This window comes from Microtus ochrogaster, chromosome 2 (genome assembly GCF_000317375.1).
Source record: "Microtus ochrogaster isolate Prairie Vole_2 chromosome 2, MicOch1.0, whole genome shotgun sequence".
Lineage (NCBI taxonomy): Eukaryota > Metazoa > Chordata > Mammalia > Rodentia > Cricetidae > Microtus > Microtus ochrogaster.
Window position 1 is genome coordinate 46172777 of NC_022010.1, and position 21857 is coordinate 46194633.

General features: G+C 42.1%; 2 protein-coding genes across 8 annotated transcripts in view; one reads left to right on the top strand and one right to left on the bottom strand.

The window, feature by feature from the left end:
* The window catches only part of St3gal6 (ST3 beta-galactoside alpha-2,3-sialyltransferase 6), a 58911-nt gene extending 51551 nt beyond the window's left edge, over positions 1 to 7360 (top strand). For all 5 annotated transcript variants that reach the window (XM_005344935.3, XM_026785836.1, XM_026785829.1 and 2 more), the window contains 4 exons: positions 2616 to 2802; positions 2902 to 3039; positions 3968 to 4120; positions 5384 to 7360. In XM_005344935.3, coding sequence (XP_005344992.1) covers positions 2616 to 2802; positions 2902 to 3039; positions 3968 to 4120; positions 5384 to 5470 — 565 coding nt within the window. In that variant the 3' untranslated portion in view covers positions 5471 to 7360. The remainder of the gene's footprint in view (positions 1 to 2615; positions 2803 to 2901; positions 3040 to 3967; positions 4121 to 5383) is intronic.
* The window catches only part of Dcbld2 (discoidin, CUB and LCCL domain containing 2), a 64820-nt gene continuing 49850 nt past the window's right edge, over positions 6888 to 21857 (bottom strand). Inside the window, exons 10-16 of one of the 3 annotated variants that reach the window (XM_005344937.2) lie at positions 20003 to 20153; positions 18985 to 19065; positions 18704 to 18829; positions 15134 to 15227; positions 12753 to 12802; positions 11609 to 11746; positions 6888 to 10494 (exon numbers count right to left, since the gene is read on the bottom strand). In XM_005344937.2, the coding sequence (XP_005344994.1) occupies positions 10025 to 10494; positions 11609 to 11746; positions 12753 to 12802; positions 15134 to 15227; positions 18704 to 18829; positions 18985 to 19065; positions 20003 to 20153 (1110 nt within the window). In that variant the 3' untranslated portion in view covers positions 6888 to 10024. Of the gene's footprint in view, positions 10495 to 11608; positions 11747 to 12752; positions 12803 to 15133; positions 15228 to 18703; positions 18830 to 18978; positions 19066 to 20002; positions 20154 to 21857 lie in introns of all 3 variants that reach the window. The other 2 variants (XM_005344936.2, XM_026785826.1) reach the window with 2 other exon arrangements.

Consider the following 21857-nt stretch of genomic DNA (forward strand, 5'->3'; position numbering starts at 1 on the left):
CGTAGGAAGTGATCTCCTGTGCCCATGTGTTGTAGAGTACTTCCCACTTTCTCTTCTATCAGGTTCAGTGTGTTCGGACTGATATTGAGGTCTTTAATCCATTTGGACTTGAGTTTTGTGAGAAAATTTTATGCTAATTTAAGTCCTTTAGGAGCTTTTGAAGCATTTTAGATAGGAGCTGCAGGAAATACGTTTGTGTCTGGAAAGTTCTGGCTGCAGCAGACTATGGACCACGAGGGACAAGCCATGGTAGGAAGCGTCAAGAGAAGTTGCTGTATTGAGGCAGTAGATGCATGGGTAAAATTGTCATTGACGGGAAGAGGGGAAGTGGCAGACAAGAACGGGGTTACGGAAAAGGGGTATCAGGATTTACTGCTTCATTAGATCAAGTACTGCAAATAGAGGAAGCAAGGGCCCTCTGGCCTTTTTCAGCTCCGTTGATTGGCTGGGGAGTTACAGCATTCATTATATAGCAAGTTTGGGAAACAAGTTTAGGCTCAGGTTTGGAAGAAAATAAAAATTTCTGTATTGCTGTGTTATCTTTGAGATATTAGTAGGGAAGTTGCCAGTCACATAAAGAGGTAAAACTTTTCAATAGTGACTGTCTTAAGAGCTGTATTTAAACCAAGGGCTTGGTGAAACAGTTTAATAGTTAGTCATGTTATAGTGCCCCCTTCCCCCAACCATCAACTTCTTTTGTTGCTACTTCATAACTGTAGTTTTCTACTGTTATGAATCAGAGTAAATATTTGATATGCAGACCATCTGGTATACAACCCCCGTGAAAGGGTTGTTCGACCCATAGGCTGAGAACCTCTGCTCTTGGGCAAGCTGGGCAGACATGTGAGAGGGTCTGGCACTGATGTTTGCAGCTCTTAAGATGTAGCGTGATCTACTGGTGAGGCATGAAGAAAACGGGGTGACCACAGTTGCCAATCGGAAGGCGAAGTGTTTCAGAAAAGAGATCAGTTGGGTCCAATTGTGATGAAAAGCTGTGCAAGGGCAGACGGGGGCCAGCTGGATTGTCTGCCCAGCAATCACTGTCACCCTTGACCAAAAGCTTCAGGCAGGAGATGGCAAGAAGCCCAGCTGGAATGAATTGAGGAGAGAATGAAAGATGAGCTGGAGAAACCAGTATGGTCAACTGTTGAGAAATCTTCTGAGCAGTTGAAAATGAACTGGGCCCTTGAGGTGGTTGCAGAATCTAAGAAGGCATAAGGTTAAAGTAGTTGAGTAGTGAAGCTGGTGGGATAAAAAGAGGCCCCGGGGTCAAGAGTTCAAGGGTGATTCGTTTTCTGTAATGGAAAGGAGACCTATGCAATTGTTACAGCTACCAATAGTTCCTTAATCATAGCATGGGGGAGGGGCGACTTTTCTATCTCTGCTGTCAGAATGGAAGGGGAGCTAAGGTTGTTATCTGGGTAAAATTCTCTCCCTGTCTGTGTCCCCCTTCCCTAATCCACCCATTGCCCCGGGTATGTTAGGGATAGCTTCAAGCAGCCATTGTAAATGGTGACCAGACCACATACTGGGAAGACCTTGCAGTGTACCTGGAGACTGTCTGGGTTGCAAGCTGATTTCTGCATAGCAAGGTCATCTTACTTCCTGTTTATTACCCATTTTGAAGGAGCTGTAGTAATTTATAAAACAATTGGATTTCTCCTCTTTCCCACTTACAGATGTTTAACTCTGATAATTTTTAGAACCTCAGCAAGCCTTTGTAGGGAACACCATGGGGACATTTTTGAAAGCCATTGCAAGTGTCTTGTATTACACAGAGTTGGTGGCAAAAGGGTAAAACGCTATTTATCCTCTCAGGGGACATTGTTTTGGAAACAAAACATTCCTTTTTCATATAATGCCTTTATACTGTGTGCACAAACAGTGATTGTCTAACACTGGCCTTAAGCATACACTGATCCAACAGTAGATCTTTTTACTGTTTATAGTTCACTAGCCAAAGGAATTTGTCTAATTGTGCTCAGTGTGATACAGAATTTTTATATAGTTAATTTTAGAATGTTTGTGCCTGTTGCCCTTGGAGACCAGAAGAGGGGAATGGATCCTTTAGAACTGGATTTAGGAATGGTTGTGAAACCAGCATATATCAGTGCTGGGGACCGAACTCCGGTCCTCTGGAAGAAGAGCAAATGCTCTTAACCACTGAGCCACCTTTTGAGCCCCAGAACAGTTTCAGTGGGTCTCCACACTAACTTACATGGTTCTTCAGGCTCATCAGTCACATGGGTGCACATCCATATAGTTTTGGGTTATATAGCTTATAGGCATATAACTTTCTCAGGAATTCATGGCCATTAATTACAAATCCAAGGTCAGTTTGTGTGATTATCCCTCAAGGTCTCTTCTAACTATAGTAATTCTGTGGTTTTGTAGTCTCATTTCTTTTAGTCCTGTAATGACGCCGTAATTAGTTTTCGAACACAGACGACTGTCTCATGAAGGAATCATCTCCCTGGTCATCACTGTAAAATATTTTTCAGTTGTCTCGGTGCTTCTGAGTGCAGGAATCATGACTGATGCTCATTCAATTCTGAAGCCTCAGGACCAGACAAAAATGGCTCATCCTGTATATATTGTTGTCTTACTATCCGCAGAATGAATAATGGTCCTGTTTTAGGACATGAAGAGGATGTTGGGAGAAGGACAACCTTCAGGCTTTTTTATCCAGAGTCTGTCTTTTCAGATCCCACTCACAATGATCCCAATACCACGGCAGTTCTCATTGTCTTTAAGCCACAGGATTTAAGGTGGCTCTGGGAAATAATGAGTGGTACCAATATAGTAAGTTGGCAAAACTATTTGGTTCCAATTACTTTCAGTATTTCCCCTTAAAGAAAAAATGTATTCACAACATCCCATTTTCTGTGTCCTTTATTTCAGAACACTAATGGTTTTTGGAAGAAGCCAGCCTTAAACTTGATCTATAAGCTACACCAAATCAGAATATTAGATCCGTACATTATCAGAGAAGCAGCTCATCACCTGCTTCATTTTCCCGAAGTTTTCCCCAAGGATCAGGTATGTATGTTTCATCACCTAGTTTTGAACTAAAGACCTAGCGAAGGGGACTGAGGGACATTAGAGCTTTTGGAAACTAGGGACCATGGTTTAGATGGCATTGTGTTAGGACTACAACTGTGTGCAGAAATTAAACACCAGATGATATTACCAGATGTTTTACAGGTTGCAAAATAAAGTGGGGAGGGTGTGTTTGTGCTTGTGTGGTCTTCATAGATTCTTTTTCCAAAGGCTCAATAATTCCTTTCTTACGACCTCATCTTCAGAGTTTTACAGCAAGGCCAGCATGACTGGTGGGTACCCAGCAGCCCTGTGTGCAGAATAGCTTTAGGACAAGGAAGTAGCTTTTCAGAGTAGAGAGAATTGTCTCAAGCACTCTGTGTTAGTCAGCTTCATGCTACACGAAATAGCGGAGGTATGCCACTTAGGAAGAAGAGACTCTTAGCTCAGGTTTGAAAGGTCCTACACATACTGAAGGTAGCAACCATTGTGGGAGTGTGTTAGAGTACTCATATCTCAAAGGCTGGGAAGAGAAAGGGGCAGTGTTGATCATGAGGCCAGAGTAAACGGAGCATCCTGACATTTTATTGAGAGTCTCAATTCTCCTAAGGTTTTGCCTTTTCCATAGCAACTGCACTCATGTTACGATGTTTTGTTTCTGATCAAACAACCACAGCAGGATACTCTTCAATTCACAACTGCTCTCTATGCTAAAACTGCAGCTGTATTTTAGAGACTTCCTAAGATACTAGCCACAGTGTATGTTCTTTTTAAGAGTACTGTGTACTCTTTGGGGCTTGAGTCTTAGGATATAATGATGACTTAACTATTTCTCTTTTTAATGTTTAGAAATCCATTTTCATCAGACTAGGTATGTCTGGGAAGAATGTAGCTTATTTGTATTTTTAAGTTACTGATTTCTTCTTAGAAACCCAAACACCCCACGACAGGAATTATTGCTCTCACACTGGCATTTCACATATGCAGTGAAGTTCACCTTGCTGGTTTCAAGTACAACGTTAACAACCCAAACAGTCCTTTACACTACTATGGGAATGCCACCATGTCTTTGATGAACAAGGTAATTTTTCTTTTTTACTGTTTAGAAAACGCATACTTTAAGAACTGTGTGTAATGTGTTCATCATGTTTGTAGGTGTACACATGTATGGGTGTCTCTGGGGGCTACGGGGCAATGTGATGTGTTACTCCTCAACCTTGTTTTCCTTTTTATTTTAGCTTTATTTTTTTATTTAAAAGGAAAACTATCTTTTTTCATTATACATGCCAATCCCAGTTCCCACTCCCTCCTCTCCTCCTATTCCCTCCACTTACCCTCTATCTTGTCTTCAGAGAGGGTAAGGCACATTGCTTTGGAGAAGGTCCAAGGCCCTCCCTACTATATCTAGGCTGAGCAACTCTCCTTGTTTCTTTAATACTCTCACTGGTACAGAATTTACTAAGCAGTGACTTGCCAGTCCCAGGGATCAGCCTGTCATTACCTAGCCACAGCTGGGATCACAAGTGTACGCCACCACACCTGGCTTTTTACATATGTGCTGGAGGTAGAACTCTGGTCATTTCAAGTACTTTACTCACTGAGTTTTGTCCCCATTCACCCATGTGTCCCCTTGCACACCTTTGAGCTTTCAAATGCTGAATCCAGGATCCTGGTCCAGAGGTCATTTTACTATAGCAGGAGTTTCTAACTTGTAGATCTCAGATTCTTTGGATAGCCCCAGTGACTGCTGTTTCATCAAACCCCAATAGGGACAGAGTCTTGAGATTTCCTTTTTACATTATTTAAATATAATTAGCTGGTGTGTTTGAGACACATGAATTCACCAAATCATCACTATGGTCATAGTAATTAACTACTTAACTTTTAGTTAAGTAGACAGGTGGTCTAGAAACATGGAACCCTATGAAAGACTTCATGGTGACTAAGTGGCAGATCTCTTTACCAGGCCATGATCCTCTCTATCAGACACTGATGCTGGTGGACTTGATCCTGAGGGTTCAGTTCTGAATGAGAAGGTGTTTCCTACTGTTGAGAGTTCTTAAGATTAATGATACACCATAAATGACACAAAAATGTTATGTTTAAAAATTTGAAGTGGGTCATTTGCTCTAAAGTATATTGCAACAGCTCATGAAATCTGCCCTGTTAAACAGCCTCTGAATACCCCAGCTCAGGAAATGACACTCATGATGAATTTTACTGCTGTCTTTTGTTCTTTTAACATGAGACAAATGTTTAAGCTAGAGCTGGAGGGAAAAGCTCAACATTTGTTCGAAGCGTAATCATTTTCCTGAAGACAATCCTATTTCATTTTCTTTTTCAGAATGCATATCACAATGTGACTGCAGAGCATCTCTTTTTAAAGAGAATTATAGAGAAAAATATGGTAATCAACTTGACTCAAGATTGACCATACAGATTCAAAGGATGACGCTAAATAGTATTAGTTTTATTTTTGTACTGAAAATTTTAGTTTATTTTTAAATATGTTGAATGAACTCATCAAATTATTATATGTATTGTCTGTTGATGCCTGGTGATTTATAACCACCAGCTTAATTTCTGTGAATGTATTTATGAAATACAAAACAAACCTTTTAGTTATGATATCAGGGAACTATTTAAAGTTTTGACTGTTGTTTAAAACAAGCTGGTGTTTTAAAATACCTTTTTGTAGTCCCTTCATCTTAGACTTCTAGGTGATTTAGCTGATGTCACTAGTTTTGATGGTCACATGTCCATCAAATTATTTATTATTTGTTATTCCTGCCATATGACTGGGGGCCAGGTGCAGGAAACTAGAACCTCTTGGTTTTGGAAGTCCATGGTGTGGTGTTCATAGTGGTTTAATTAAGTTCCCCATGCAATTAAGTAAACTAGTAATAACTTGCAGTGTTAGGGAGTAAATCAGTCTTTTCTTATATATGCTAAGATGAGCACTCTCACCTTGATGAGCATCCTGAGATTTTTTTTTTTTGTGGGGGGTGGGATGAGGCACGTTCTTACTATGTAGCCTAGGCTGGCCTTGAGAACTTGGGTTCTTGCCTCATCTTCCCAAGTTCTGGGATTACATTTGTGTACCACTGTACACTACAGCATCATTTTTTTAAATTAAAAGAAAAAAACATTTTTTTAAAAAAATATTAAATTATTAAAATTAATAAGAGAACAACAGTCACTGTCTTTGGAGCAGCATGCATTACTGGAAATGTAAGTGGTACTGGCAACTAACTTGCCTCTCTAAAGAGAGTACACGTGAAGAGTTCAGTACCAGGAAAAGGAGGAATGAAATATTGAAAACCAGTTTGTGTTGGATGGATAGTGAGGCTCCCTCATACTGGAACAGTGCCCAGCTTCATAACTCAGAGGTGGAAGCTGGGCACTAGAAGACTCCATGTGTTTATGAGGTGTTTCCCTCTCACTGCATGGCCACAGGGAGCTGGGCTGCCCAGGTTCATGTTCATGGTATGTCAGCGGGGAGCTGGCGGCAGAGAAGGTGACGGGGAGCAAAGGAGAAAGAACAACGGGAGCATTTTGAAATGATGCTTTAAGCACTATAATCTTGGTCATAAAAATGTGATGTCAATGCTGAGAAATCTGGCATTTTGTGGAGTATGATGTAAAAGGTTGTTTTATTTAATCCAAATAATCTGAGCAAGACACACATATATAATTTATTAAAAACACATTAGAATCTCACTATTTCCAACAGCCTAAATTCTAGCAACATATACAAATATCAAGTGACTACAGTACATGCCGAGGTAAGAAAATACATTCTGGGAGAATATAACTGACAGACAGTCAAGCCATTTTCACTTCCTCTGTATTGCAATACATGTTTTATTTTTACCATTCCCAGTGCCAAAAGTGGAAAACAAGGGAAAATACACACAGGCTGGACTACATAAGAATTGGTGCCATAGTCAACTTAAACATTCTCTAACTCTCTAACCACCCAACCCCCTAGGTTTGCAGTTTAGGGACTTTTCAAGTTCAAAACCAAAAGGCAGAATTAACAGCCCCTACACAGAGGGTCTGGACACCATCGGTGTCCCTCATGGTCTCTGGGTTCTTTCTAGTGGGCTTGTCTGCTTTAGTTCTCTACTCCCCAGGTGACAATGTGGAGCCAAGGCAAAGAAGCTCTCGCTCAATCCCTGACCACAGCTCTGTGGCCACAACCATATTTAATGCTTTGTCGCTGGGACAGGGAGAGGAGAAGCACACACGTAGAACACATCATAACCGTCATGACTGTATAAATTCTCTAAGTGAACAGCGAATAAACCCATTGTTCAATGCAAAGTGCAAACAGTGAAACATGAATTAAATAACTGGACTAGACCTGGCACATTCAACAGGGACTATCTGGATCTACAAACAGCATTTAATAAAATGCAAACCAGAATTAACATCTTTATCTGTGCTGGTTCCAAAGATCAAGTAACAGCCAAGTCAGTATAATTTTCTGAAACCTCCAAAGGCCACACTTGCCACACTGCTGTCTATATATTTCTATAATTGTATTATCAGGAAAAGGAAAACTGAATAAAACCACAGTGACTTAAGTATTGAGTATTTCAAGCTAACAATTAAAAAAAAAATCAAGAGTTTGGTCAAGAAAAGGTTCCTTTCACATTTTACTTGATTGTCTTCCAAAGCTCTGTATCAGACATGTAAGTGACTGAGAACCAAAAACAATCTATATTACATAAACAAAAATACAAAACCAGAGAAAATCATTTGAATTAGGCTCAGCTCATCTGCAAAGTAAAAAAAAAATATATAAAAATAACCAGGATTTTATGAAAACCATTGGTAGAGCTGAAGACAGCACAGTGGCAATATGAATCAAGTCTTACAATATGCATCATACGAGAACATGGCCTCGCTTTATTTTAAAAACGTTCTGGGGAAAATGATCCGAGACACAGTTACACAAAATAGCAAGCTTCTTTGGGAAAATGACTTCATCTTCAAAATGTCTCTCTTAAAGCTTCCAATGGGAATTGGACTCCAAGAAAACTATACTCTGCCTACTAAGCATGAATAAAAATAAAACAGCAAATGGTTTACTTTGCTCCCACCTGAAAGGGGACAACTGCACCGTGTGCTTTACACATTCTCAAATGTTTCAGTACAAGTTCAATATCTGTGCTTTTTGCTTCATTACCTTGAAACAAAATATGCATTGATTTTTCAATGAGTGAAATTGTGCCTCAAAGTCCGCAAAACAAAAGGCAAATTACAATAAAAAAACAACAAAATCATATGAGGGGCAGAGGCAGGGAACCTGCAGAAACAGACAACTCTGTTTCTGAAGCAATGTTTTAAAATACTGATGTACTTGTGGAAGGGAGCAGAGTAAATACTGTCTACCACTATCCAAATTTAGTAAAGTTTGGCAATGCAGAACCTGGATGGTATAAGCTGAGGAAAAAGACTAGGACCTGATGGCCTGATATACTTTACAACTAAGCCAACCAACAGGTTTGTGGACAGGGATACGGAATTTTATGTCTACATGTGATGGGCTTCTTCAGTTATCTTGCCAGCCTACAGATATGAGAAGGTGGTTTCTGCACTGAAGGCTAACCCATTACAATATCTAATCAACCCTATCTGACACGAGTCTGGGCAGGTTATGCCAAACAGTGACAAGCTGCTGGGGAGAATCGTGTCAGTTCAGAAGTGATGACACTGGTCAACCAGGTCTGACACAAAGGATTACGCGGGCCTCTCTCCACAGAATTACACAGAACTGAAGAATGCATGTTGACCCTCTTTTCTCTTTTAGTACTAGGACTGAATCTAGGGCCTCACACTTACTGTAGGCAAGCACAAACCACTAAGACATATCCCTGCCCCTTTCTTGTTTTGAGACAGGATTTTATGAGTAGCCTGGGTTCATCCTGAACTTAGACTTCAAAGTATTGAACTTGGGATCCTCATGCCTCAGCCGCCCAGGTCTTAGGACTGCAGGCCTGAGCCATCAGGTCTGGTTCATACTGGTTTTCTTTTTCTTGTAATAGTTTACTGAAGAAAATAGAAACAAACTATGATTAAAATTATAAAATACCTTGGGACTTAGAGAAAATTTTTGTATTTGGGTTTGTGTGTAAATAAAACCAAGGAGGTTAATTAAGTTTAGTCTCCCTTCAATTTTTATATATCTCTGCAGAGGGGAGTGGAGGGACCAAGTGGCTTCTCCCCCATTTCCATGGGAAGAAGACCTAAAGACTGCCTACTGAAAGGACCACCAGCATTTATAAACACAGGATAGAGCGAGGCCACAAATGGTCCTGGGTGGGATGAGCAGAGGCGAGACCAGGTCCTGAGCCACCTGGTGTTAAAAGAGTGTTACCAAAGGAGAAGTCAGTCACCCAGCGTACTGCAAGGCTGGGTGCTCCAGCTATGCATCTTCCTTGGGAAATACAGAGCAGTGCACACGCCTGCAACTATGACGATGGTTATGGACCGCTGTTGAGGAGAAAAGATTGCGGACAGGAATACAGGGTTGAAAGAGGAGAACATGATAGTACCTACCTTTCACAAAGGGAGAATTTCAAGCCATTTGATAATTTCAAGAACAGTACCATGCATTATTGCCAGCAAGGCTTACGGAACCATCTCAAGTTCATTAATGTACCTGCAGCATTGGTAATAAATACTCAGTGATTCTCAGGTTCTTTGAAGTGCATTATAGGGAGCCTTTTCGGTATTAAAAATAGTGTTTTACAGTAGTAACAAACAGGATGTTTGAAATGTAACGGGCAAGCAGGAACTGTGCCACACAGTAACACCTTTAAAGCAAGATGGCAAGGTAAGTAGTTTCTTGTACCTCGGTCACCACATTCCCCTATCCACGTCAGTGACAGATACATAATACATTCTACTATCGCTACACTACAGATTAAAAAGCCATGTGCTTTAAATGGATGCTTCGTCAAAAACAGCACCACTTTCAAAGGATTTCTTTCAAAGCATCACGCTTCTCATCCCTTCTTGCTCCTGATATTTCCTGGGTGCTCTGTGGCACCTGGTACACCAGTTCCTCTGGGGCAGTGGCTGGCTTCCCACCTTTCGGGGTGTCATACTGAGCCTGGCCCGAGGAGCAGCTGTCAGTCCGGGAGAGAAGTGTGTTGTAAGTTCCCACTAAAGTGGGAGGAGGTTGGTTCCCTGCCGTTTTGAAAGTAGACGTGGAGGGCAGACCAACTGAGGCTGTGGGGTGCCCTGACATGTCCATGACAATCGGGGTTGCGTACTCAGGCCCCGTGATGGGCAGCGGTTCTGCATAGGCATGGTACACTTCCTGTACTGGAGAGTTGTAGGGATCCAGGTCTGCGTAGCCTGCTTCTTTCCCTTCCTCAGGTTTAAAGGTGGATCTCTGATGGAGCGTGCCCACGACTCCTCCCACGAGGGGTTGTGCATATTCTGTTGTACAAGACACAAGGAGATGCTTATCTGATGAAAACAGAGTACATACTTTAAGGTGACAGCTACTGGTTGCACCAAAGCCACAGCTTACATCACAGCACTGTTGTCTTTATCAATGTAAAGCTATAGAAACCCCACCCACAGGGAACAGCTGAAAAATGAGTGTTATCCAGTACCTCACAGTAGTAACCTGACACAACAGAAGGCTTCATTTCTATCCTTTTGCATCAAGCATTTGTTCTTTAGACTCACAAGCAGTACCTGCACAGAAGTAGTGTTTTCTTAATGGAGTAAGTATTAGTCTCAGGAAACATCACCTCTTCTTCCCTTTGAAACTATCGGGAAATGCTTAGAATGGACATGTACAAGGACAGCAGGATGCGCTGTCTCTCAGCTTTTTTTAAAAAATATTTTATTTATTTATTATGTATACAATTTTCTGTCTGTGTGTATGCCTGAAGGCCGGAAGAGGGCGCCAGACCTCTTTACAGATGGTTGTGAGCCACCATGTGGTTGCTGGGAATCGAACTCGGGTCCTTTGGAAGAGCAGGCAATGCTCTTAACCACTGAGCCGTCTCTCTGGCCCCCTGTCTCTCAGCTTTTCCTGACCTTTTATTATTTTGCGTATTGGCATTCATTTGTCCATACGGAGGTAAGAGGTCAACAGTGGGTATTATTCCTTATGAGCTGTACACCTTGTCTCTCACTGAGACCTGGGCTTGCCTATTTATCGGTCTAGCAAACCAACCCCCCAGGCTAACAGAATACCCAGGGTCTTTATGAACAAAATATCTAAGCAGAAATGATTTGTTCTCTCAAGGTTATCATTTGAAAAAGTAAACCTTCAGAACATAGTTTATCTTAAAATTTTATGTGCATGAATGTTTGCCTACACGCATGTCTGTGTACCATGTGTGTGCCTGGTGCCTACAGAGGTCAGAAGGAGTCTGATCACCCAGAACTAGAGTTACAGATGGTTGTGAGCCACTGTGTGGATATTGGGAATGGAACTCAGGTCCTCGGCAAGAACCACAAGTGCTCTTAAGTGCTGATCTGTTTCTCCAGCCCCAGAACACAGATTTTTCTTAAGCGTAAGTGTCCCTAGTCTCACCTGCAGAGTCAGCCTGGAGCACTGTGGTGACTTCTCTCGGGCTCAGGTGGCTAACTTCACTATTGCTGTAGCGAACTGGCGTCTCCTCATGTTCCACGGATTTGGCAGGGAGAAACTGTTTCACGCCTTTCCACCAACCTTCATTGTGATTGTAAGCCAGGGACCAAGTGTTACTTACAGAGACCAGTTCTATAGAAACCAGGTTCATATTTGTGGTGACTGTGCTGACAGAATGCCTAGCAGCAGTCTCTACCCAATGTGCATGCAGAAACAAATCACTACTAATCCATGGGCAGACAGGGCCACCTCGGTGTTTTTAAAAAGTTTTTCTCAGAACCTCTCACTTTTTAGCTGTCCCTGGGCTGGACTGTTTAGCCAGTGGCCTGCTATACTCTAATCATGGCATTGGCCGAAGGGAACTTTTAGGAATTCAGATGACTAAGGCCTTCAGGGGTTCTTAAAGAACTGATCCTACTGGTGAGCAACATGGCAGACTCACATACATGCACTATTCCTAGGACTCCGGGTCTTGTTTGTTTTTGTTTTTTTTTGGGGGGGGGGAATTGTTTTTGAGATACGGTTTCTCTGTAGTCTTGATTATCCTGGAACTCTCTTTGTACATCAGGATGGCCTTGAACCCACAGAGATCCACTAGCCTCTGCCTCCAAGTGCTGGGATTAACACTGCCTGGCTGGTCTCCTCAAGAAAAATAATCACAGGAAAAGACCAACTTTTCAGAGGAAAAGATAACGATGGGTGTTGCAAGAAATTTACATTTTCCCTTTAATCACTTTACAAACCAGATGGTGGGAGCATGTTAATTTTTTTCTAATAACTTATTTATTTTTATTTCATGTGCATTGGTGTTTTATATGCATGTATGTCTGCATGAGAGTTCCAGAATCTCTGGAGCTGGAGTTACAGACAGTTATGAATCAACATGTGGGTGCTGGGAATTGAACCTGGGTCCTCTGGGAGAGCAGCCAGTGCTCTTAACCACTGAGCCATCTCTCTACTCCAGGAGAGCATGTTAGCTTCTAACTGTGGCATCATCACTAAGGGCTGAGAACATCTTTCCTCCACTATACCCAGCAGAGGAAAGATTCCTCTCTGACTGGACGAAGAAGCTAAGCTCACAAGTTACCTGCCCGATCCCAGTGCGGTAAGTCATAGGTGCCTTCAGTTTTTTTCTTTCTGAAAACAAAATTTAGAAAACAGTGAATCCCCTAGTAAAAATCTCCCAAAGGGTAACACAGATACCAGTTATTAGTCAGGAGCATGTGGTTCTTTGGCACAGATAAATTTTGAGTCTCTCATACTCTTAACTGTATAGCTGTCCTCACCCAATCCTAGCAAACACTGCTATCACTAGCAGTGACTGGCGGAGGGAGGAGAATGTTTCTGCAGGCCTGGAAGGTTCTACAGAGTCTGGGAGGAAGAAAAGGGCACAGGTGCCATGAATAAGACCATTCCCAGCCTAGTCCCGACCTCAGAGTTCTCATTCGGCCTCACCAGGAGAACTGGTCTCTGCTAAGAATCACTGTTTACTGAGAGCCCTTTACAGAAGGAAATCGGCAGTGAAAGGACATCTCCTGATACAAGGGACAATCTCACTTGGGCTGCGGAGATGTTTCCACAGGAAGAGGGGCTTGCCATCAAGCCTGGGGACCTGATTGTGAACCCTGGAACCACAGGTGCACAGAGAAAAACAGGCTCCCACGCGTGCAGCATGGTGTGTGTGTATCTGCTCACACAATATACAAATGTAAAGATCAAGAGATCAAATTCCAGCAAACAGAAGGGATGTGGTCATGAATTTCCACCCCCTCTAAAGAGTTGTTGATAACTAAAAGCTACCTGAAGCGGGAGAATTAATTACTTTTCTTCAAGGGCGTTGCCCCTAGTAGGTGGATGACCACACACCCAAGCGTAGACAAACACTGATTAAGTTGGATAGGTGAGAACACAAAGTTGGGTGGTATGGAATCAGGGGAGGGTGGATCTGGGAGGAATTGTGGGGGTGAGTATAATCACAATGTAATTAGCAATTCTCAATTAATAAAAATATTATAAAAAACAAAAAAAGAATTACTACTTAGAGCCGTTTACAGAGAAAGCCTAGCAAATGAAAGGCAACTGATAGAAAAACATACAAATCTAATCAAACGCAAGTTAGTGTTTACAGGCAGGCCATCGGGAAAGCAGAAATTATTCTGCTTTACAATGAGGACACACATAGCTGTGTGATTTGTTGTTTAAGATCCTGAAGAGCTCAAGCCACTTATGTTGCCTGCTAGGATGTACAGATCTTCTAGCACGGGGTCAATACTTGGCACAACGTCACAAGCAAATATTCAAACACAGTTATTGTTGAATTGATGACTAAAGGAAGTCATCATCTTTCTCTATCAAGCCTGTCCCTCCTGCTGTTAACTCATGGCATCACTACTAGTCAAACTCCAAAAGCCAACATCCTGCATCCTTCTGACACGCTGTAAAACAAGTGCTGGGCTGCACACCTGCCTGACCAACTGGCTTCAATTTTCATGTGAATGCCTCTTCTCACCTCTCTACTATTCACCTGACCCAGACTTCACAAACTCTGCCATTTTCTACAGCCATCTGACTATAACCATTCCCTCAACACGAAATACTTTTCTAATCTATAGAACAAAACCCGAAAGCCCTTCGTGATCCAAGCTCAGAGTGCACCTCCACAGTTACATCGGTACACCCCATGCCAGGCTCATAGATGACTCAGTGCTTATCCTGCCTACTGTCTTACTTAAACAACCCGCCCAGTTTGGACTATTAACTGTGATAAGACCCAATGCCTGTGTCTCTCCAGGATTCAGATGTTAGAATCCTAACCCCACATGGTGATGGTGTTGGGAAGAGGGGTTCTAGGAGGAATCAGGTCATGACTGCATTGGAATCAGTATCCCTAGGAAAGGCTGAAGGGAGCTTGTTCATCCCTCTACTGTCTGAACCACAAAGGGGTCTCTTGCTAGCCACTCATCTGCCAGCACCTCAGATTCCAGTTCTCAGCCTCCAGAACTACAAGGAAACTGATTTACAAACCACCTGTTTTTCTTGCAAACTGAGCATTAAGACATCTACTTTCTTTTATCTGGGTAGATCCTATTTCTTTAAGCAAAATGTGAAGCTGCCCTTCCTGAAGAGAGGGTTTCAGGCTGACTCTCATGGTCTTCCCAGTACTTCATTTATATGGCACTCACCAAACATGAGTGTTTGTTATTTTGGTAAGCCAACTCTGCTAAACATGTTGGAGAGACCAGTGAGTCTAATTTCTTCAGTGTTGCCAAATAGCTGTATGTTCATCTTAATGTATAGTTCAACAGAGACAGCGCAGACCTCATTTACCATTGGAGCTGCACAGGCACTAACTGTCCTTGGAGATGAACAGGTGAACTTTACTGGACTTCCATTATTTTATAGATAGGGTATGTTCCCCATCACTGCGTGTCTCCCAGGATCAATCATGGAAAGAAGCTCGGTACTGACCTGTTTCTCCAATGCCACGTGCACACTAAAATGAGGATGAGCGTGGTGAGAGCCATGACCAGCACAGGAACAAGAACGGCAGCCAGTGCGACATCTGAAGCCATGAAACAGAACAATCACATTAACAGTGAAGCAGAGATCACCACAGAAAAGAAATAGAAGCTGAGGCTTCGCATAGCAACACTTAATCTTAACTATCATTTATGAAACAAGGCTGGCCACCAATGGGTGACACAGGCTTGTGAACATGTCCTTCAGCATGCCCCCCAGGCCACCTCCACCTCTATCTCTGCACATGTCTGAAATAGATGCAGCATAGATTTTAAATTACCAAAAGTTGAAAGACAAATGATAAACCAGAAAAGCATCTTGTGCATACATAGTAGAGTGTATGTTATAAGACACAGGTCAAAACCACGCAAAAACAAGTTCATGGTCAATTACCAACCCATACAGAAAATACAAAGAAGCCTCAGATGCAAAGAACTGCTAGTGAAAACCAAGACAAGGTGCTACTTTTGCTTACGGCACTGGAGGCCATTAAAAAAAGAATGCATATTTGTTGGAAAGGACAGCGGGGAGCAGGTTTGTTGATGAGAAAGAATATAAATACAGTATTTCTGATTGGTCTTTTGAGGCAGCATATCTAAGAACCTATTAAGAACGGCTATTCTACATTAAGAGTTTATTCTTGGGAAGACATCAAGTCAAAGATACATCTTCAAAGATGCCCAGAAGAGTGAAAACTGGAAGAAATCTGAATATCCAGTGAATATCTGTGTTCCAAAAATGATGTTATAATAAACATCTGTAGCTGTGGCCAGGTTACAGTGCAGGCAAGCACAGAAAGCTATCTGTACATAAACAGTCAGAAACACACTCAATGCTGGAGTGGGCAGGGACTTAGACACCACCTTCTCTCCTCATCTCATCCCATGGAAAACGGTCTGCTCATAGCTACTTGGAATAGTAATTCTTTCCTCTTCTGCCAGTGAGCAGGACAGGGCAGCACGTGCTGACAGGTCACTGAGGGTCAGCGGACACTGTCTAACCCGTAGCTTCTCCTTTACCCTCCACCATACTGTATCCAAGAGGGAAAGAACACACCACAGAAGGGAGCAGCAGGGGAGGGTGGAATAACGTCAGGTACTTAGGAAGCAGATGCCTGGGTCCAGGTCCAGGGGAAGGGTTTCATCCTGGGTAGCACAAAAGACTTCCTTTATCAGTGCCTTAGACAGAGCATAGAGCGGAGTAAGTGTGCAGGCTCCCCCAAAAGGGATTTTCCTTTTCATGGTTTCTGCCTTGAAAAGTTGGAGGGGATAAAGGGGGCTGTGAGTGAAAAAGCTCTTGATCAAGCATTTGAGAATATGGGGAGTATTTAAAATAGTTTTCATAGAGAACAAACGGAAGAGCTCACTGGAAGTATCTGACCATGATATGATTTTCTCCATGAAATTAAGTGCAGGAAGAGAAAGAGGAGCAGGAGCAGTAGATGAAATAAAATCATGACCGAGGCCAGGAAGCACTCAGAAATCAGAAAGATGAATAAGCCTTTTCCTTCCTGTTTTTAGAGCTGGCGGGAGTGTCATAAGGCTCACGTGACCAGTCTGATTAAAACCCAGACATTAAGACATCTGCCTAGACGCAGGAATAATGAAGTAGCAGCCTTGTCAAGACAAGGTCTTGAATTCAGTCTCCAGAAACCATGTTAAAAACACAAAAAAGGTAGGAGTGTTGGCATGTGCTTGTAATTCCAGCGTGGAGGAGGCAGAGACAGGCATATCTGGGAGGCCTGCTGGCCAGCAAGTTCCAGACCAGGAGACCCTATCTTACAGAAAAGGTGGACAGAGTCTGAGGAACGCATCTGAGATGCTTTTGTCTTCTTATGCAAGCACAAACAATTTAGCTTAGTCTTGAACAAAACATTGTACATCTGCATTATTACCTGGAAGCTGGGTATGCTCAGCTCTGTTTGCTCAGAGAACTCTGGTTTTTGACTAGCTTTTCCTATACTATGAGGGAGATGAAGTCAGGCAAGAAGCTCATGGATGGAAAGCTGGAGAAAATAAGCTGAATTTAAGCAGATTTTTAGAAAATGGAAGTAGTTATTAATTCTAGAAAGGGGCTGGTGGGACGCTACTGTGGAAGAAGTGCCTTCCAGTGGCCAGAGTGTCCTGACTGGAGAAGGGAGCATCAAGACTAAAGAAACCGACCACACCAACGCTGGAAGCTTTTCCCACACGAGGTTTCATATACAAGCAGAGAATGCGTGAGAAAAGCCGGTGGCACCAACAGCAGGTGGGCACAGTTCGAGGTCCTATAAGGGCTGCACGCCGGGTGCCCCAACAGTTTTGAGGCTTTCCTTCGTTCAACTCACCAACCCCACTTGCACTCCGGACATGTGGTTTCTTTCTTCATAAACGGTCTTTCTACTTTTATTTCTAACCAAGTGACCTGGTAAAACCCTCGGTGTGGAGACATGAGGTCAGTCCTGGATCCTCTGAACCCAGAACCACAGCCTGGTGCTAAGCATGCTTTTCCTTCTTTCTCTGTCTCTCTGTCTCTGTCTCTCTCGGATGTTCTGTGTGTCCCCGCCCCGGAGGGAAGGGGTGGGGTGGGGTGCGGTGGGGTGGGGTGTTTCTCAGTCTTTGAGGCCGGCTCCTCCTCTCCCCCACAGCTGCTCACCCTGCTTGCTAACTTTCTCTTTTCCTCTCCCCCAGCTCCCTGACTCTGCAGCTGTGGAGAGTCACAGCTCACTGCCCTCTGCTTCCTTCTCATGCGGTACAAAAACCACCCTAGAGCCTCGCATCTTTATTAAGGAGACAGGAACTAGCAGGTCCCTAGTGACACTTTCCTTCCACACTTTGCTGAAAATGAGCGGTTTTCACCAGTTAGCACTGGCAGTGATTCTCCTGTGACACTGGTGCCTTAGTTTTTGAATTTAATGTACATTTTTCTTCTCAATGAGTAGAAAGAATCATAGTGGTTTATACATTTTAACACTGTACTCATCACCGTCATACAATTTAGAAGTAATTCTAATGCTTGAATGAATAATCAGGAACAAACCCCCCAAATTACAAATGTATAGAATGCAGAGGGCTTTTATTTTTTAGATTAGAATGCTACTTGAAATATTTTTTAAAAAAGCATTTGTTTCTACTCAAAAGTTCTGTGTTTTTTTTCTTGCCTCTATCAACTCTCCCATTTGTAATTTAACACATAATATGGGTAAAAATGCTTGCTTGCTGCTGTGGCTTAATAATTTCTAGAAGTAATAAGTTTCTGAGCTTGAGAATCATGTGTTTAGTTGATGGGGGTCATAAGGGGAAGCCTACAGAACAGCCCAGCACAACAGCTGAGTATCAGGCTTACACGTACCAGAGAACAGACCTAGGTTCTGTTCTGACCAAAGAACATGCGGATTTTTCCCTAAGGAGAGAAGTTTATATTTATTTATTTTTTTCTTGGATGAGCTGCAAAACTATAGGAAAAGTCAGTAAGCTGGAAACCCTGAGTTGAAGACAAGAAACCCCCACGAGGTGACCGAATTGCGCCTGGTCTGCCTACCTTTGGTTACATTGGGAGTTACGGTCGTATTTTTTATATCAGGAGTGGCAGTTGTCTGTGCTGTCTGTGCAGGAAGGTCATTCCTACTTCGAGGTTGAAGTACTTGAGTAAATTTAGGGGCACGACCTTGAAAAAAGTTTGGAGAAATCTTTATTTTTTTATCATTAGCAACTTGATTAAGGTAAGTTAATTTTTATAATGTTTTAGATATATTTATAGGACATTATGTCATAAATCCAGGGCATATGAAACTCACATATTAAAAGCAGGCATACCTTTACCTAGTTTGGGATGAGCTGTTGTGTTCTTGAGGTTATTGCTGTTCCGAGGTGGAGGAGGCTGAGTAAGCTTTGGAAGACGGCCTTAAAAATGGTTCAGAAATGTTTATACATAATACTTTTAAAGAATAATAGTTTAAAAAGACTAACATTAAATGATCAGGTCATCAATTCCTAAATCAATTCTGAAGAGCAATTTTAAATCTCAGAATCCAGATGGATAAACTCTACATTAAATGTAGAAAAGCTAAGACTTTCCAGCTTTTAAATATTTATTAATAAACAACCTTTGGAGAATACAGGGGAACAGAATACTGTTGGACTCCATAGCAATAGTTCAATATGTGCCATCTTTAGTGCATTTAATAAGTATGTATAGGCAGCCAACTACGTCAGGCACAGTGGTAGTTTCATAGGACATAAGAGCAAATAACAGCCAGGTGACAGTGGCCTTTAATCCCAGCACTTGGGAGGCAGAGACAGGAAGATCTCTGAGTTCGAGGCTAGCCTGGTCTACAAGGTAAGTTCCAGGACAGCCAGGGTTATTACATAGAGAAACCTTGACTTGAGAAACAAAATAAAAAAAACAAAAGAATATATAACATTAAATGTTATAAAATATTGAGGGAATTATTACAGTTTTTAATTAGTTGAAAATCAAAGTTACTTATGCTAAGGCTGCTGCTCAAATCTCCAGTGTACATATCTCATCACACAAAAGCTGAAGATGAGTCTTTAAGACTAGAGTCAAAATATAATGCTGCCTTTTAATTTGTAGTTTTAAACTGATGGTCAGGAAAACAAATGAGCAATTCCTACTAGAGAAAGGAGACCAACAGGTTTCCAATACAAAGAACGGTATCCAGCTGAAGTGACAGAGAGGGCCATTACTGGCCATGATGTCTGTGGACACGAACGGAAAGCCACAGTATCCCATGTGTGCAGTTACTAAGGGCCGGTGCAGCGGGAAATGCAGAAGGGGAAGCAGTGCAGACCACTGCTGTGCGCGCTGACTCTTTACCTTTGAGAGTAAACTGACATCCGAGTAGTTCCACTTTCAGGGCAATTTTCTGTTGCCACTGGACAGGGTTCACTCTAATGAAACGTGCAATAATTGGTGGCAAAAAGTTATTACGAACATCCTTGTCATAATCTTTGTTTCCTTGAAATATCTTTAAAAAATAACAAAAATTGGTATTTTACATCAAGAGAGACCAGAACTGGACTGCTCCACTTAAGCATGTTCAACAACATCTGTAAAGTATGACAACAGAACAGACTGCTCAGAAAATGACTTCATTACAAACTGGAGGAACAGTTATTCAGAAGCTGCAGTTTTCCACTGGGGCTAATTTGAGGGAAACACTAACACACCAACTATAAACATGCTTTAGGCTGGCTGAACAGGAGTGCTAACCCGGCAGTCTGGGAGAAGTTTCAAATGCAGCAACAAACTATCAGCCCCAGTCCCTGTGGAATTAATAATTATTTAAACATATTGATTCTACTTTGAAAGTGAAAATGAGCCGACCATACGAGGGCCTGGTCGCACTGTTCACTCATGCACTATCTCCCCCTAGGCTGGACCTGAACGCAGACTGGCAGACGTAAACAAGCCTATACCTCCACCTGCTGGACCTACTATATTATGGCATGCCACAGATCACAACCCAGTTCAGTACTTGTTGCTCATAGGAAGTAGCAATAACCGAAACAGTGTTCCCGTCTATATGGTGACTGTAACTAAACAGCTAAAAATGTATTACATAAACCATCTTTAAGTAAAAACATGATTTAAAGTGACAGCTCATTCCTTTCAAGCAAAAGTATTTTATACTCTATATAAATAAGAGCTGACTCTTATTTATAAAGAATTTTCATGTACTTGCCATAAATGACTCCCAAGGCAGGGCACAGAAAGCATGACTCATAGAATAACAGTGGCCAGCAGCAGGGAGCTGACATGACTGAGTCCTCTACCTTAACCACAGGGCTGTACTAGCTTAGCAGGGCCTTGCTTTCCCCTCATGCCAAATCAATGAGGTCCATTCTATTATAACCTAAGGTGAGAACATGCACATACTAGACACGCCAGCCCAAGTATGATAACCATGTCTTCTGGGCCCATCCACAGGTAACTAAATTATATACTTTTAAAGATACATTAAGATCTATAATATTCTATAGGGTTTGCTCTGAGCATCCAATAACCTCCACGTCTGTAAACTTCTATGATTTCCTCAGATACTGCTCTGAAATAGAACAAAGGCAGAAACTGCAGTTTTGTTATTAGGGAACAGGAATTAACTGAAGCACCATTTCGGGACAAAACTAGGCTGGGCTATATGAGACCCTGCCTCAAAAGCAAAATTCTACAGTTGATCTACCAACATTTACTGAGAATCTGGTGCACAGGGAGGTTTGTAAGACGCCACCCGTAAAAAGCAGAAATAAAAGTCTACTCACGGAGTCTGTCATATGGGGCATTATCTCTCACACACTCTCTCATCCCCCCCCACAAACACACACAAAGATGTGTAATATAATGGAAGCAATAGATTATGAAAGTTTAGGAGATATACTGATTATGTTTTCTGGAAATAAAAGCAAATGTAGGCTCTGTATGTATGCAGACTTAAAAGATGTGTGAAAACAAACACATCGATTACCCAAGAAGAGAGCACAACAGATTTCAGTGAGGAGAAAGAGTGCTGTTTGATGCAAATCAATGTAAGACGTTCTCTGCTGTCTGTAATTGAGTGACAGGAGCTGGACCTCAGCCATAAACAACTGAGAAAATGGGAAAGTGCATTACGGACTCAAGACACTGGGCAGCAGGAAGCAGAGGGTAAGGAAGAACCACAGAGAAGGAAAAC